The sequence below is a fragment of the Dromiciops gliroides genome, chromosome 1 (genome assembly GCF_019393635.1).
Source record: "Dromiciops gliroides isolate mDroGli1 chromosome 1, mDroGli1.pri, whole genome shotgun sequence".
Lineage (NCBI taxonomy): Eukaryota > Metazoa > Chordata > Mammalia > Microbiotheria > Microbiotheriidae > Dromiciops > Dromiciops gliroides.
This window is the reverse complement of record NC_057861.1, coordinates 428847911-428866429: the sequence shown is the minus strand read 5'-3', so window position 1 is coordinate 428866429 and position 18519 is coordinate 428847911. Positions and strand designations below refer to the sequence as shown.

The window sequence follows — 18519 nt, the reverse complement described above, 5'->3', positions numbered from 1 at the left end:
TGGCTTAGGACCCACCCCTATCCCGATGTGGGCGGGAGAAAGAGGAGGGCCAAGCCCACCCCGCGGCTACCAGCTACATCTCGGGTGCAAGACAGCCACTTTGCCCTCTGAATCCCGGGGCCAAGCGTTGTCCCACTAGTGGAGAGATGGCACCCGTCGGGGGGAAAAGGGCCAAGAAGGTAAGAGTCGTGGGGATTGTTCTTTTTTGTCTGTCCGTCAGTCCATCCAACTGTCAGTCTATCTCTGCCTGGTCTGTTACTCTTTGTTGTTGAGGGTGTTGGGAGGGGGAAGATTTCCTGTCCGTCTCTCAGTGTCTCTTGGCTTTCTGAGTTTCTCCCTCTGTGTATTTCTCTCTGCCTACCACCACCACACACTCTAGCTACCACGCTTACTCAGTCTCCACCCGCAGAGCTGTCTTGATGGGCTTCGGATTTCGAGTGCCCCACGCGTGCCTATTTTCAATCCACACTTCACACCTCCCATTCGGGTTGGGTTGAGCGTCCACAGATCTTGTCCCTGCCTCGACCCCACTGGAACTTTCTTTCCAAACGTTTCGAGGGGACTCCAACTAAACTGCAAAAACTTGGTTGGAAGTGGTGCAAAGGGATGCTAGGATCCGTAAAAGTTCAGCCCTCTTCTCTCCCAGACAGTGCTGGAATTTGGGAAGGGTGGGGTCGGGGATGGATTTTGCATGGGAGACAAGATGAATTTAGAAAATAGGTTGCTTCTTAAGACATGCTACAGAAGCTGGAGGAAGCCTAATTGGAGCCCAGAGATTCCCATGCCTTCCCTCCTGTCTCAGTGTCTTATTTAACAGAGTTTAAACAGATTTAACAGTTTAGAGATCTTAATGTGCATTCACTCAAATCTGCTCTAAGAACAGTAAATGTGGCAGAAAGGGGGCGTTAGGCTTATTAGGATCCCCTGAAATCAAATATTGATTTTTTTCATTCCTGTTGTATAGTTGCTATTTAGATATCGAGTCACAATTTTAGCAGCCTCTAGAAAATAAATCCAAAATATTTGACCAAATATCGGATTGTTTATATGTTTAATATCATCAGAAACAGTATGGACCAGTGTAGTGACTAGAATTCAAGGTTTGAACCAGCACACATTTGATAGAATATTGGACTTCGAGTCAACAGGAACTGGGTTCAAGTCCTACTACAGATGGAAATTATGAAATCTTGGGAAAATCACAATTTATTTTACTTCAGTTCCTTATCTATAAAATTGGGTAGGACAGATTTATGTAATGACCTCCAAGCTCCCTTTCTGCTCTAAATCTACAACTTTATGACTGGAATTAAGAATAGTGGGGTCTGGGGGCAGCTAGGTAGTGCAGTGGATAAAGCACTGGCCCTGGATTCAGGAGTACCTGAGTTCAAATCCAGCCTCAGACACTTGACACTTACTAGCTGTGTGACCCTGAGCAAGTCACTTAACCCCCATTGCCCTGCAGTAAAAAAAAAGAATAGTGGGGTCTGACACTAATTGTGAGGCTCTGGGCAAATCATTTCATCTCCAGGTGCCACAGGCAACTCTCTAGCCTTTATCTACTAAATCATAGACTGGAAAAGTTTCCTAAGAACCTGATGAAATTGCAAATCCTTCAAATATTTGCATTTTTGCTGGGTCATGGAGACCCAGCCAAAGCAAATGCTTTCATTCTTTGGGGTACTCTAGTTGATTTCACATTTAAGATCAGAAATAGGCTTTGGAGTGCTCTGAAGGTTTTGTGTGCAAATATAGTGAAAATTTTAAAATGCAATCTTGCTTAGTGCTGACATGAAAGACTTCTTGGCACAGTAACTATGAACCCCATGTCCCTGAGCTATAGTCTTTGGGTGGATGAAGCTAAAATTCTGGTTTGGGGTTATCAGAACTAAAGCAGAAAAGAGTTTCTGGAATTCACTGCATAGGGAGACAGAGCTCAGCCACAAACTCTTCTAAGCACTAAGACCCTCACTGGAAAACAAAGCCAAACCAGCACCTTAACATCAGAACCAAGAGTTATGTAGGAGGCCTGAGACCTGTGTGGTGATCACTAACTCACTAGGGCTTGTCAGGGCCACAGAAGTCAAGGGAACCAGCTTATACCTTAGTGTCATAAAAAGAAGATGAAGTTGAGGCCTGAACCTAAAAGGCACCACCAGGAGAATGAGATAGAAGCCAGATGTTAAAGCAGAGGGTAGGGCCTAATATCAGCCACCATATTCCATCCCCAGCAGCAGCAGCAGCAGTAGCAGTATCCAGAATAGAAAGGGGACAGGACCTAACCAAAAATGCTATACATGTTTCACTGCCACCCTTTGGTTTAAAGGATTTTGTCTCATGGGAAACGAAGCTGCACAAGATAGGAACAAAGCCTAACCAACCAAGAGTGCTTTAATTGGCCCAAACACAAAATCTCAATCCAGGAAGTGAAACAGAACATATACATAAACAGAAGAAGATACTGAACACAATGAAGAAATACTATGGGTTCAGAAAAGCCCCAAAAGTAAACCCATAAGAAGATAGTAACTCCATAACATTTACAAGTAGAGTCTCAGAGAAAAAGCAAATTGGATACGAGGAACAGAAGAGTGATTGGAAGTAATGAATCAAGAAATAAAAATAAACTTACTAATGAAATCGTTTAGAAGGAAAAAAGTTTTTGTTTTTTTGGTTTTTTTTAAGTGAGGCAATTGGGGTTAAGTGACTTGCCCAGGGTCACACAGCTAGTAAGTGTCAAGTGTCTGAGGTTGGATTTGAACTCAGGTACTCCTGACTCCAGGGCCAGTGCTCTATCCACTGCGCCACCTAGCTGCCCCAGAAAAAAGTTTTAAGGAGAATAAATGTCTTAGGACAGAAGATAGGAAATCTCACCCAAGTAGTGGACTCTTGGGGGGGAGGGGCATAGAATAAAACAAATAAAATGTATTGACTCTATAAGACAAGAAACACTAGACCAAAGTCAAAAGATTGGGAAAACAGAAGAAAAAATAAAGTATTTATTATCAGTCACAAGTGACCTGGCATTTGTAAAAGGATTAAATTCCCTTCATCTACTTCATTATAAAAGCAACAGAACAATCCCAAAACTCAGACCACTCTAAATCAGTCTATAGTTGTCTATAGTCTGAATAGAGTCAATTTCCTGGCTCATAGTTATCTATGCAGCTTCTCCCAGAACAAGACAAAATTCTTTAATCCAAGGGTGACTGTAAGGCACATATAGCCTTGTATCCTTCCATGTGAGTGGTTCCACCTTTGATTTATATGCAAATAAACCCCATAGTTAGCTAAAAAAATTTTTTTTAAACTGACCTATGAAATAGGTCAAGGAGGTACAATGTTAGAATCCTGAAACTCTCTATAACCCTGATGAAACAAATAAACTAACAAATAAGCTGGACATTATATCATACAAGAAAATTTCCCAAAGCTAATAGAACCAGAGAACAAGGTAAAATTTTTAAAAGAGTCCACTAATTACCAACTGAAAGAAAGCCTAAATTGAAAATACTATGGAATTTCGTAACCAAACAAGAATAATGCACCCTAAGAGAAAAAGACCTATTTGTACAAAAATAATTATAGTAACTCTTTTTGTGTTGGCTAAGAATTAGAACTCAAAAGAATTCCCATCAATTGGGGAATGGCTAAACAAACTGCAGTATATGATTGTAATGGAATATTATTGTGCTATAAGAAACAATAAGCAGGATGATTTCAGAAAGTCCTGGAAAGACTTACATGAACTGATATATAGTGAAGCGAGCAGAACCAGAAGAACATTGAACACAGTGACAGCAATATTGTTTGATGAAGAACTGTGAATGACTTAACTAGTCTCAGCAATAGAATGATCCAAGACAATCCCAAAGGACTGATGATGAAGCATACTATCTACCTCCAAAGAAAAAACTGATATTGATTGAATATGACTGAAGCATGCTATTTTCACTTTCTTTTTTCATTTTTTCTTTCACGTCTTCTTATACGAAATCACTAATATGGTAATGTATTACATAATTGCACATGTATAACCTATATCTGATTGCTTACCACCTCAGGGAGGTGGGGGCGGGGGGAGGAGAGGGAGGGAAGGAGGGATAGAATTTGAAACAAAACTTAAATAAAAAATTCATTAAACAAAATAACCCAGATATTGGTAACTCAGAGCCATGGTCTGTGCCATGCCTTCTCCCCATGAGGAGTCCAAGGATTTCTCTCTTGGTTTCCCTTCCCCAGTCCCTAAATAAACTATTATCTTATCCTATTGGTTTTGTGTGCAAGATGGTATAATTCTTTAAAAAGGAATTCCTAAGGACCCTTATACCCCAACTCCTACCCCTAACCCCTATCCCAAACTCCCTACCCTATTTCCCCCATAACATAACTGGTACCCAATGTGAAGGGTATGGGAAATCTCCTCTTTCCTCTTGGCACACAAAACCTGGAGGTAGGGACCTTCCTTCTGTGTTTCTTTTCTTCCTCTCCCACCTGACTTGCCCTCCTGTTTGAGTCACGGAGAGGTAGAGATGGTCAGCTTTTGCATGCAACAGCGACAGGCTGCATGGGTCTCCCTCCCTGGCCAAAAGCTCGGCCAGACTTCCAAACCATGCTCCGACCCTCAGACTCCATGTTTCTGGTCTGTTACACCTAGGCTTAAGGATTCAACCTCATGGAAGCTATCCACTGGGCCTATGTGTCTCCTCTCACCCTCAGAACCTCACATCTCACACTCAGGACCAGGCCTTCTCCCTACCCCCCCCACGATGTGATTTCTTTGACTCCGCTCAGCCTGAAGCAGTTATAGAAGAAAGACTGTCACCCCTTTTCCATAGATATGTGTGTGTGTGTGTGTGTGTGTGTGTGTGTGTGTGTGGAGAGAGAGAGAGAGAGAGAGAGAGAGAGAGAGAGAGAGAGAGAGAGAGAAGTGGGGAATGTTATAAGGCCTAGCACCCCAGAAGTTCTCTGGGGTACATCAAAGAACCTTCTCCTTAAGAAACTAATCCAAAGGACAGACACCTAAAGAGATAAGTGGAACCTGATCAGGACTGAGCTAGCTTCAGGACCACCACCCTTCATTCCAGTCTCCCTCACCCCTGGGGAAATAAGATTAGGTGTGGCTGTTGCCTTTGTGCCGGGAGGAGGAGAAAGATGGCTTGAGAGATCCACAGTCACCCCTCACCCAACTCCCCCAGCCACCACCAGTGGGGGATAGTCCTCCCTCACTAAGGGAACTTTCCACAGTCAGATGATCACCCCCATCAATCCTCTATAAAAGTATCTGCCTGTCTCCTGCTCGAGGAGATTGGTATCTCAGAGCCATGCTCTGTGCCATGCCTTCTCCCCATAAGAAGAAGTCCAAGGATTGCTCTCTTGGGTTCCCTTCCCCAGCCCCTAAACAAACTATTATCTTTAAAAAAAGAAAGAATAACACATGCTGAAAAACTGAGTATAATCTTAAAAGAGGTAAATGGATATTTAGTAGAATAGAGGACTTTTCATCTTTCCTGATGAAAAGACCAGAGTTGAGTAAAAACTTTGAAATACAAATGCAATAATCAAGGGATACCTACAAACGTAACTATATTTGAGCAACTGAAAGGGGATAAATAGAGAAGAAATAGGTATCCCCTTCAAATTTTTACTTATTTTAGGGGCAGCTAGGTGGCACAGTGGATAGAGCACCAGCCCTGGAGTTAGGAGTACCTGAGTTCAAATCCAGCCTCAGACACTTGACACTTGCTAGCTGTGTGACCCTGGGCAAGTCACTTAACCCCAATTGCCTCACTTAAAAAAATTTTTTTTTACTTATTTTAAGGATTGAAGTGAGCATTAAATAAAGGAAATCCAGGGCCTGGGCATGGGTTTATTCTGTTTCGTTGGCTGTGAGAAAGTAAAGAAAATGGAGCCAAAAGGGAATATACTAGGAAAGACATGGAAAAGAAAGGGGAAGAACTCACTATTTTGTACAAATGGGGCATTTGAGAAGATGAATATACAAACATGGAGGAAAAGGGGAGGGGACAAAGGAGGTTAGAAAAGACATACACTCTTCTTTTAAAGGTAAATACTTTTTTATAGTTATCAGAGTGGCAAAGTAACATAGGGATCTTAGAATTAGGAAGACCTAGATTCAAGTCCCATCTCTGACACAAGTTAGCTGTATGGTCCTGGATAATTCACTTAACCTCTCAGTGGCTCAGGCAATTCCATAATGCTACATGCAAAAGAGGTGCCAATTGGTTTTTAGAAGAGGAATTTAACTTTTGGGGAGTTCCTGATCCCAGTGAAATAACAGATCCAGTCCAAAAAATTAAATTTATTACATGAACTTGATACATGTTCTCTATTTAAAGGAGGAAGACAAATAATAGCCTCTGTGCTAACATTATGGTTATCTCAAACTAGACATATACTTAAGAAGCTACTGAAACTGTCAGAGCCAGTCACTTGGTATCAACTATATCAAAACTCAAGTCATACAGTGGAACAAAAGGCTAGACTTAGCAGCAGAAAGATCTGAGTCTCAACTGCCTGACACTGTCTGTGTGGCCATGGAAAATTACTTACTATCCTAAATCTGTTTCCTCATCTGTAAAATGGATATAAGACCTACCCTTTAAGGGTTTGTGAGGTTCAACTACAAATCGCTTTGCCAAACCTTAAAGGTCTATGTAAATGTCAACTATTAAGTTTGTAGAGATTCATTAGTGGGTTGGCTGTTAGGTAAAAAAATGTTTCATACCCTGCCCTGCTGAGCAGACATGTTTCTAAATTAAGAGGAGAGTCACATTTAACCCAAGCCAACTGCTGTATCCTTGATGAGGAATCTGTAAATCAACCTCCTTTTGTTTTGCAATTTCCTAGAAATATTTTATTTCACTCAATATTGAACAAGGCATTAATCTGAGCCAGACCTGGCCTATTACATCTTGAAATCTAATTTCTCACCTCCATCCTTCACCTGAAACTGTTCTCTCCAAGTTTACCATCCATCTTTTAAATACTAATCCAATGTTTCATTCTCAATTCTCAATCTTCTTCAATCTCTGCAGTATTTGACACTGTTGATCTCCAATTTCTCCTGAATATTCTTTCCTACTCAGAGTTTTGACAGTATTCTCTCCTGGTTCTCCTTCTACCTGTCTGGCTACTCCTCCCCAGTCTCTGTTACAAAATCATCATCCATGCCGTGTTCCCTAAAAACAAGTGTTCCCTGGGTCTTTAAACAACAACAACACACTTTCTTTCTTTCTTTCAAGGGAATTCTAGAACGCTTGAATAGCGGAGAGGTTGTGATTGGTGATGGAAGTTTCGTCTTTACCCTCGAGAAGAGAGGGTATGTGAAAGCTGGACTCTGGACCCCAGAAGCAGCTGTTGAGTACCCAGAAGCAGGTTAATTAAATCATCATCACATTTTCAAAATGTCCTCTTCTTCATGACACTTTGTTCTGCCCTGATCTAAACAATAGAGATGCTTCATGTTCTCTGATAACTAATTCCATGCAACCTATCATGGTATAGAAAAAATATATTATATATAGCATAATTGGATATTATAAATATATGTTTATATACTATGTGCATATAGTATATAGATTAAATATATTTATATATATAATATAAAAGAAAAATATACAAATGAAGGTGATGTGTATTAATCCCATTCACTTCTTTTTTTTTTTTTTTGCAGGGCAATGAGGGTTAAGTGACTTCCCCAGGGTTACACAGCTAGTAAATGTCAAGTGTCTGAGGTTGGATTTGAACTCAGGTCTTCCTGAATCCAGGGCCGGTGCTTTATCCACTGCGCCACCTAGCTGCCCCCATCCCATTCACTTCTAATCATGAAACATTTAAGGGGCAGATAGGTGGTGCAGTGAATAAAGCACTGGACCTGGATTCAAGAGGGCCTGAGTTCAAATCCAGCCTCAAATACTTGACACTTACTAGCTGTGTGACCCTGGGCAAATCACTTAATCCTCATTCCCCCACAAAAAGAAAAAAAAAAGAAACTTTTATGAAATGCTTATATGAAGGATACTGAGAATACAGAGAAGAAATCAGAAGGGAGCAACGTGGAAAGGACTAGAAAGAGAGCTGAAATTAGAGCCCTGAACTTCAAGTCAGAGGAACTGAGTTCAGCTCCCAGTTCAGCCACTTACTACCCATATGACCTTTCATAAACCATTTAATGGCTCTAGTTCTCAGTTACTTCATCTGTAAAATTAGAGCATTGCACTAAATGACTCTACGATTCCTTCTAACTCAAAAGCTATTATGATTCTCCCTGCTCCCAAGGAGCTAACAATCTAATGGAGCATAAGACATGAACACAAAGAATTATGTTAACCATAGAAGTGCTCTATACAAAAAAAAAAATACTATGTGAAATCCAAAGATGGCTTCATAGAAAATGTGGGAATTTGAGAGGGTTTTTTTGAGGGGACAAAAATTTCAAAAGTAACTTGATACCCAAGTAATTAAGTGCCTCATCACTCAGTTTGCTTTAAGGAGGTTATACAAATCTGATGGTAATGGAATTTGCCCCATTCTTTATTATTTTATTATTTATTTTTTTTTACAGGGCAAAGGGGGTTAAATGACTTGCCCAGGGTCACACAGCTAGTAAGTGTCAAGTTGCCCCATTCTTTACACCACTGCCCTAGCAGTTAATGTTCTCTACAAGTTAAGGACTAGATGGTGAACCAGCGGTCAATGGATAGCATAGGCCATCCAAATCATGCCTCTCCCTATTGAAGCTGCCTGTTCTTATTACTAACCTTCATCTGTTACCTCTCAACAATGCTAGGTCCCAAGTGAGGTATGGCCAAGTGAAATATCAGTGAATGGCTAATGAAAATGGATTGAGGACATGCTATGGTGATTTTCTGTTTGTTGCTAGTTTTTCTTTTAAAACCTCTTTACCCTTACAGTACGTCAGCTTCATATGGAGTATCTGAGAGCTGGATCCAGTGTCATGCAGACCTTCACCTTTTTTGCTGGCAAGGACAATTTGGAAAGCAAGGTAAACTGGGAAACAGGAGAATGGTACAACCTGAAATTTTAAAAAGCAGTAGTGGAAGCCTGTGCAAATAAGCTCTTCTGTACCTATACTTCCCATATAGAAACTTTATATACTTCTCCCTCCCCTCCTTTTTTCTCTTTAATAAATGAAATTCTATTGGTTGAGGATTAGGAAGAGGGATTAGAAGTATTTTAGAGGTGGTTATGCCATTCCTCTTTGGATTTATGATAACGCAGGGAAATGGATTCTTTTCTCTAAGGAGTTGCCTCAAGTCATCTCAATTGTCTCCATTCGTTGAGGTAGCATGGTACAGTAGAAAAAACCCAGCTCCTGCCCCTTTCTGAGGACCAGTGATGAAGCACAGTATCCACCTCCTGTCAGGGAGGTAATGGAATCACAATGCAGAACAAGACATGTTGACTATGCATTTTTGTTACAATAGTTTGGTTTGGGTCTTTTTTTTTCTTTGGAGGGGTAGGATGGGAAGGAAAAGGGGGGTGGGGATAGGTCAACTTTTTTTAAAAAAAGGAAAAGAGGGGCAGCTAGGTGGTGCAGTGGATAGAGCACCAGCCCTGGATTCAGGAGGACCTGAGTTCAAATCCGGCCTCAGACACTTACCACTTACTAGCTGTGTGACCCTGGGCAAGTCACTTAACCCCAATTGCCTCACCTAAAAATAAATAAATAAGGAAAAGAAAGAAATGAAGGTCATTGAAGCATTTTTTAAATGGAAAGAAGAGAAGAGAAAGACCAGGAAAAAAGCATAGATAAGCAGGGCAGCCTTGAGAGTTATGTGTTGAATATATGTTTTATTGTAAAAGAAAAATGAGATGAACATTAAAGAGATTTTCAGTTTCATGTATAATCATCTTTCTGTTCTACTATGTATATGGAAATGGTTGCTTTATTTGGTGTTTGTAAAATTCAGGATAAAATAAAATAATAAAATGTATAATATAATAATAATAAAATATAATACAAATAATAAAATAAAATAAAAACACTAGCTCTCAAGTCAGAGGACCTGATTTCAAATCCCATTTTTGTCATGAGCATGGCTTTGTACAAGTCACTTAACCTCTGTAGGCCTCAGTTTCCTCATCTGTAAAGTGAAGGAGTTGGCTTAGTTGTCCTCTGAGATCCATCCCAGCTCTGAACCTATGATCTCTCCTACAAAGTTTATTTTGTTCCTTCACGTAATTTTCCTACTTTGACCTTTCAATTGTAGCTTTATTTTTTTGTTTGTTTGTTTTTGGGTTTTTTGCAGGGAAATGGGGGTTAAGTGACTTGCCCAGGATCACACAGCTAGTAAGTGTCAAGTGTCTGAGGCCAGATTTGAACTCAGTGGATAAACACTGTGCCACCTAGCCACCCCTCAACTGTAGCTTTAAACACAGATTTTGATAAGATTTTAATTGTCCTATGGTTTGAACAAACTTCTTGTACACCTCTAACTTTCTTTCTTTTTCCTCTCTAATTCTGACTTTACAGAAAAACATTAGTCCTACCATATCAATCCATGCTCTCTAATTTCAGTGGAAGGATGTCAATGAAGCTGCCTGTGACCTTGCCAGGGAAGTGGCTGAAAAGGGAGATGCTTTGGTAGCAGGAGGAATCAGTCAAACATCGTTGTACAAAAGCCATGCAAATAAACTTGAAATTAAAGGAGTTTTTCGACAACAACTGGAGGTTTTTACCAGAAAGAATGTGGACTTCCTGATTGCAGAGGTAAATCCCTAGCAGTCAAGGAAAGAGGTGAATTACAGTGCTGCACCTGGAGTCAGGAAGAACTGAATTCAAATCCCTCCTCAGTTACTTACAAGTTGTTTGACCTTGGGAAAGTCACTTAACTGCTATCTGCCTCAGTTTCCTCATCTATGAAATGGGAATAATAATAATAGTACCTCCTTCACAGGATTGTTGTAAAGATGAAATGAAGTAATTTCTGTAATGTCTTTTACAAACCTTAAAGTACCACCTTAAAGAACCATATAAATATTAGCTATGATTATATCATTAGTAGTTGCTAGAGATAAGAAGATAAGACAAAGGGTCCCTGCCTTTACAGAGCTTGGGTCATTCCTACTTTTGCCCATGTTGTTCAAAGGATATGAGTTAGCTTCTGGAAGCCCAAGATCTAAACACAGAAAACAAGATGCTCATAAGGAGGTCAGGAACTACAATTATCCCTACATCATGACTTTCCTTATCATGGTTTCACTATATTGCTGGTCAGCATAAGAAATTAAATTAAATGGGAATTTTTAGGGAGTTTTGTAGAATCTGCAGATGACACAAAAAAAGCTTAGAAACTTTAAATGCATAAAATATATGTGTAAGGGGGCAGCTAGGTGGCGCAGTGGATAAAGCACTGGCCCTGGATTCAGGAGTACCTGAGTTCAAATGCGGCCTCAGACACTTGACACTTACTAGCTGTGTGACCTTGGGCAAGTCACTTAACCCCCATTGCCCCAACAAAAAAAAAACCAACAAAAAAAGATAAAATATATGTGTAGTATTGTATAATATCAACATATTTCTATCTCTTAATACCATAATAATTCAGACTTCTTCTCTGGTATGAAGGGAGGGCCAAAAAATTTTATGCGGATTTTACAGATCATATAATCTATTTGATGTGGAAGGGGTAACTGTAAATGCATTTGCAAAGGTCAATATTCCCTTTATGAACTAATGCCTTAAAAGAATTAAAACAAGAGCTTCAGAGGCCCTCTAGTACAACCACCCATTTTATAGAGTTAGATAATTGGGGTCATGCATGTCATAAGCCCCTGGAATTTAGTCCCAGCCTCCCCTGACTCTAGAGTCATAGTGATTTCCATTGTGCTGTGACCTTTCTTTGGCTGTAATGTTCTCCTCTTTCACCTGCCAGCCAATCTAAATCTTACATGTCTCACACCCCTTCTTCATTTCTGTAGCAGAGAGTTAGGGCTATCCTACCACACGATCTAGCATTGTTCTCTAGCTTTTGTCTCTTTAGATAAACTGCAAAAATTTCAAGACTAAGATTTTTTTGTATCCTCTCTACAGTACTGGAGACATTATAGGAAATTGGTTGTTTCTATTTTTATGTATTGCCTGTGTTCTTTCTAAGGAGAGTTTGTGTTTGTAAACTCAATGCCCTATTCTAACAGCTATAAAAATCATTGCTCAGAGAAACTGGCCTTTAGGTAAATGCTCTTGAGTACAGGTGACTTCCTAAGACAGTTTCATTGTCGTACCCACATTTGGTAGATTTTTATGATCATCAAGTAAATTAAGCTACTGCCTCCTTTTTATTTAATATATTCAGTAACTGCTTTATATTTGAACCAGTAGAGTAAGTGAAACTTCTTTCAGTATTTTGAGTATTGTGAAGAAGCTGTGTGGGCTGTCGAAGTCTTAAAGGAGTCTGGGAAGCCAGTGGCAGCTACCATGTGCATTGGTCCAGAGGGAGACATGCATAATCTAACACCTGGAGAATGTGCAGTTCGACTGGTCAAAGCAGGTACGGTTCTTTTTTTTTTTTTTTTTAAGTGAGGCAATTGGGGTAAAGTGACTTGCCCAGGGTCACACAGCTAGTAAGTGTTAAGTGTCTGAGGTCAGATTTGAACCCAGGTACTCCTGACTCCAGGGCCGGTGCTCTATGCACTGCGCCACCTAGCTGCCCAAGCAGGTAAGGTTCTAACATGGTTCCTTAGCATGATCAATAACCAATCGATTTGGTTTTTAACTTAGTAAAGTTATTTTTCTCTTTGCCTTGAAATTGGAAAAGAGAATTGGAGAAAGAATATTGTCTCAAATGCCAACAGAGGTCCAAATATGGTAGACCCTTAACTAGATTGTCTTTGCTGCCTGCAGCCCTCTATTTTAGTGCTCTTTTCTCCCTTGGGTGGCACAACTCCCCCTCAGACACACAAGCAATCTCTCTTCTCCTCTAAACTCCTGTTTAACCTGTGACTCAGGATCTGAGCTCTGACATCATAAGGGACTCAATCTGGTCTTGGTGGCCCCCAACAATGGCTTATCTCCCAGCAAGGGTTTAGTCTCAGAAACATCTGAACACGACTTTAAAAGTCTCTGTTATTCTTGTTCTGGCTTCTGCTGCCTGGCTCTAGAATCACAGGAAGGCTGAACAAATTTCTACGACATCTGTCTTCACTCCCGATTTGCATGAGGAAACCTTTGCTACAAATATGGCATCTGACAGTTCTTCCTGGGGATAGGGGAGGAGCCACAGGGAGACGATCTCAGTGTTTCTTTGTGTGTGGAAATGCACAGACATTAAGAATATGGAGCAGTTCTGTTCTTGAGCATGGTCCTAGCCTTGCAGCCTCTGCAGGAAATAAGACTAAAAGTTAACAGTGAACTCTCCAGCGCTTTTAGAGAACACACTCATCTCCCTCAACTCATACATTGAGCATCTCTTATAGAAGCAGGAAGTGTTTTAAAGTACCTGTTTTCCTGGGTCCCACTCAAAGCCACAGTACTATTTCAGGTTGCCTCAGATTGATTCTTGAGATATAACTGGGCACCTGGGATCATAGATCTATAGCAGCAAGAGATTTTATAAGGCATTAGTCTAACCCTTTCTTTTTACAAAAGTGGAAACTAAGGCTCATGGGATCTCATACCATCTCACTGTGTATCCTTGGGCACTTGATTTGCCATAGGTAAGATAGAGGTAGAAGATTCTCTGCTTCTCCAGTCTTTAAGAATTGTGAAAAAGAAAGCTATTGCCCTTCCTTTAATCTCTTAGGAGCTTCCATTGTTGGTGTGAACTGCCGCTTTGGACCAGAGATTAGTTTGGCTACAGTGAAGCTAATGAAAGAGGGCCTAGAGGCCTCTGGCCTGAAAGCTTACTTGATGGTGCAGTCACTGGGGTTCCACACACCTGACTGTGGCAAGGGAGGCTTTGTGGACCTCCCACAGTACCCTTTTGGTAAGTGAAGATGCTTGATTAAATGTGTGCTTGGCTTCCTATCCAGTGAAATTGAAACTGTAAGGAATAAGCAGCTATAATTTGGCCCAATGAGCATGTGAGGTCAAGGAGAGTTAAAAGGTTTAGCATTAACTACAGTGAGACCCAAGGAAAGATTCCCCTGATATGTTTAGTCTTGAACTTGAGTGAGAAATTGGCTCCAGGGGAGCAGCCTCTGTCTACCCAATGGAGAGTGATGGGCCAGGAGAAGTTTACCAGCATGAAGCCTCCCTCCCCTCCTCATTGTCAGTTGTCAAATCCTGTAAATATCTGACTTTGAAATATTGCTTGTTTCTCGCCCTTTCTTTCCATTTCCATAGCCACCATTCTTGTTTAGACCCTAAAAACCTCTGCCCTGGACTAGCCTTGTGACAAATCTCTCTGACCCCAGCCCCTGGAAAGCCAAACAGATAAGGTTCTTGTTCTTGTTGTTTGATTTGTTGTTTGGTCGTGTTCAGCTCTTTAGGCCCCCATTTGAGATTTTCTTGAGAAAGATACTGGTTTGCCATTTCCTTATCTAGCTCATTGCAAACAGGATTAAGTGACTTGCTTTGGATCCCTCTGCTAGTAGGTGTCTAAGGTTGGATTGGAACTCAGGTCTTCCCGACTCCAAGCCTAGTGCTCTATCCACTGTGCCACCTAGCTGCCCCAAGACTCCAGTACAAAAACACTAGAGAGCTCTGAAAGTGAAAGGGGATGGCTATAAGCACAACTAATCCAAACTGTAAACTAAGACTTGATTTTTAGTAATTATCTGATAAAATTCTCTTATTACTGAAGCAAGAGAACTATTTCCATTACAGGTCTGGAACCCAGACTTGCTACCAGATGGGATATCCAGAAATATGCCAGGGAAGCCTACAACTTGGGTGTCAGGTACATTGGGGGCTGCTGTGGATTTGAGCCTTATCACATCAGAGCCATTGCCGAGGAGCTGGCACCTGAAAGGGGCTTCTTGCCTGACGCTTCTGAAAAACATGGTAGCTGGGGGAGTGGTTTGAGCATGCACACCAAGCCCTGGATTAGAGCAAGGTAGGCATGATTTTCTTTGTTGTTGTTGTTGTTCAGTCTTTTCAGTTGTGTCCTTCTTTAAGAAAAAATGAGATTTTAATATTTACCACAACTTTCCTTTAAGGAGAGGGTTTTACAGCTAAAACACCTGGGAGAGACAAAATGTTTTCTAGAATCGTAGGATCTTTGCACCAGAGATTCATGTGTAGTAAATATGCTTTGACCTTCGCTCTCAGAGCCAAGCCTGCTCCATCTGCCAATCAGAATTCCAGATACCTTGAGGTATTGGTGGGGTCAGGGTGAGGGGGTTGCCTCTTCTTTACTGCCATTTGCTCAAGCCCTCACTAGCTTTGTTCTTCTGCTCCCACCACAGTCTGGAGAGCGGGGGATTGATTAGTGCCCAATTTCCATTTAACCATTTAATACTGGGCAACTTTACTTTGTTCAATACAACCATCCTCAGCGATTCCAATATCCACCTCAGGTGAGAGAGAAAACTGTTGAACACTGAGTGCAGATTGAAGCAGGCTTTTTTCACTTTTCTTCTTCTTCTTCTTCTCCTTCTTCTTCTTCTTCTTCTTCTTTTCTTTCTTCTTTGCAACATGGCTAATATGGAAATATGTTTTCCATGAATTTGCATGTATAATGGGTATCATATTGTTTCCCTTCTCCATGGATTGGAGAGGGGCTAGAGGGAGAGGGAATACAAAACTCAAAATTAAAAAAAAATTAATGCTAAAATTAATTAATTAATTTTAGAAGGAGGGAATTGGGTAACTTTTACAAAAGGATAATTACTTTGAAAGATGAAACAAAAATAAAGTATAAAATTTCCCTTAATACCTCAAGGGCTTAATTTTCCTTATAACACATTGGTCTCTTAGAAGAATAGGTTTAAAATTTAGCATTGTTTCTACAGTGCATTCATCTCATTAAGTTCATGTCCAAATGTGGCACAACTACTGAATGAGTCTTTGGCTTCTGTGAGGTCATTGCTGGTAAGGTCATCACAAGCAGTAGAGAAAGGGAGCAGGAATAGACTTTGTTTCACAGAAACTCACCTGTTATCTGCCAGGAGAAAGAAGTAAGCCATTTGGTGTCTACATACTTTAATGAATTATTCTTGCTAATTAGTGCTAAACTCGGTAGGTTCTATACTGCTAGAATCAAAATGGCATCAAAATATAAATGTAATAGGACACCATCTTTGAGATTCATCACTTTAAACTTCTGCATCCTCTGAATTTGGTGGGGGGAGTCCTAAGGTTAATAAGCCCATCACCTCACCCAAGTTAAGTCTCTGAATAGAGTTGAAAAAGATCAGAGTAGAAACAATCTAGCTAAAGCATGAATTCTCTCTACAAATACTTGACAAGTAATTTTTCAACATTTGCTTGAATATCTCCAGTGACAGAAAACTCACTATATCAAAAGACAGTCAAATTCCATTTTTTGATATTTCTGATAGTTAAGAATTCTTACTCAGAGTCAGCTAAAATTTGCCTCTCCATAACTGTCTCTACTCATTGGTCCTAATTCTATTATCTGGAGCCACACAGAATACCTTAATTCTTCTTTTACGTGGTAGTCTTTCAAATGTTTGAAACAGCTTTCCTTGGTCACTTTTTTGTTCTAGATCTGTGATTTCATGTAGAGACCTCCCAGTAAGGAAACTCTTAAGGATCAAGGTAGATCAACAGTTCAGCAATTTGGAATCTTAGAGAGCCCCCTGTGGCACTAAGAAATTAAGTGACCTGCCCAGGATTACACAGACAGTTGTTGTTGTTGTTGTTCATCCTTCATTTTCAGTGAAGACCATGACATCACAAGGAAGATGTCTCGACTTGCACAAGAATTGAGTCCAGTGGCAAAACAAAGTAAAGACCACTGGGGATGGCACAGGATGCATTGGATGGCATTGGCTTTTCTAAATTAAGGTCTTTCCCAGGTCTCAGTTTGTCTGGGGCAGTGCCCATTAAGTGATTAAGGGCTAGGTAAGAACTGAGTGTAATCCACATGAAATCTCTCTTACTGATAGTCAATAGGAAAGCAATGAACTGAGGAAATCTTAACAGAAAACAAACAAAATATAATGGGTGTGACCTTGGGTAAGTCACTTTGCTTTCCTGAGCCTCAGTTTCCTCATCTTTAAAATGAAGAAAATAAAGGTTAGACTTATTACTCTCTAGGGAATCTTCAAGACCCGTTCATTAATTCGTGTGTTAATAGATATTTTCTATTGACAGAAACTCATTAGCTCCGGTTGCCCTTTAGGACAAAAGTTGATGTATAAAATTGTTAAATATACAGAGTAAATTTGCCTAAGTGACAGTTTGTTTAATTGAACTTTTGTTCTTCAGTTCAAAATTCTAAGTGAGACTTTACCTTTCCACAGGGCACAGAAGGAATACTGGAAGAATCTGTTGCCAGCTTCAGGAAGGCCACACTTTCCTTCTTTGTCAAAACCAGATGCCTGAGGATGCTGAAGAAATAACTGAGTTGAAATAGTGAAAAGAGGTCTTGCCTGAGTGTTCTCTCCTCCTTCCCTGCCTAGTTCAGTCCATGTGAATTGCAATTGCCTTTCATGGTCAGGACCAAAGTTTGAGCTCTTTTATCATTCTCTAATCGTTCAAAAGACCTGACAAATTTGTTCTAAGTTTAGGAGCCAGACAAATTTGCTTTAAAAACCTACATTAAAAAGTACTTACTAGTGGTGAAACAGATTTTTTTAATTTCTTTTTTAAATTTTGTCTGTGCCAAGGAGGTAGGCAGAGATGTGCAAAGCCTCAGAAGCACCCCGCGAAGTCCAACCACAAACCCATTTTCATGAAAGACTAAGGTTTTCTCTTCAAAGAGGAACATTCTCTCCTTTCCCCAGAGCAGACTTGAGATTACATAAGTATTTGCATACTTAGAAAATTTGAGAATTGTCAGAAAGCAGTAGAGTTCTTATAGAAGAAATCTCTGGGCATTAGTTTGCAGTTGTTGTTTGACCTTCATTTTTGAAGATGACCAATGACATAATGAGGGTGATGTCTTGACTTGCAAGTGAATCGGATTTAAGTGAGGCAAAACTGTGCACAGTCATCAATACCACTCTCTCTTCCGGAGATATCAGAGTCCAGTGGCAAGACAAAAGTCAAGATGACTGGAAATGGCCCAGCCAAGGATGATTCCAGGGTTGCGTAGTATTATAGAGGAGACTAGGAAGTCTTAGGTTTGGAGAGGAAGGGATATTTCTAGGATCTCCACATACTCTCCTCCTTTCCTAAAGGTAGGAGGTATTAGGTGGGAAGGAATGGAATCCCCTTATACAATACCACACCTAGTCCCCTGCAAGTGGGGACTTTGGAAAGGGGGATTGTTGAGCAAAGTAGGGAATTTTAGTAGTTTCTGCTGTGGGTATTGTGAGGGGCAGGGGAGTACAAAAGATTTAAGGAAGGAACTGAAAAGATCATCTGTGCTGGGTGGTCTATAATGGATGCCCTTGCAGTAGTGA

At 40.5% G+C, this 18519-nt stretch overlaps 1 protein-coding gene across 2 annotated transcripts; it reads left to right on the top strand.

Moving 5' to 3' along the window:
- Window positions 1–27: 27 nt before the first annotated feature.
- On the top strand, window positions 28–17739 carry LOC122756074 (S-methylmethionine--homocysteine S-methyltransferase BHMT2-like). Of its 2 annotated transcripts, XM_044005175.1 has the most exons (8): window positions 28–179; window positions 7266–7398; window positions 8937–9028; window positions 10565–10756; window positions 12389–12536; window positions 13788–13970; window positions 14813–15041; window positions 17416–17739. In XM_044005175.1, the coding sequence occupies exons 1-8, from the start codon at window positions 147–149 to the stop codon at window positions 17495–17497; spliced, it is 1092 nt and encodes a 363-aa protein (XP_043861110.1). In that variant the 5' UTR covers window positions 28–146; the 3' UTR covers window positions 17498–17739. The 2 variants fall into 2 exon arrangements, with proteins under 2 accessions (XP_043861110.1, XP_043861118.1); XM_044005183.1 differs by lacking the exon at window positions 13788–13970.
- The last annotated feature ends 780 nt before the right edge of the window (window positions 17740–18519 follow it).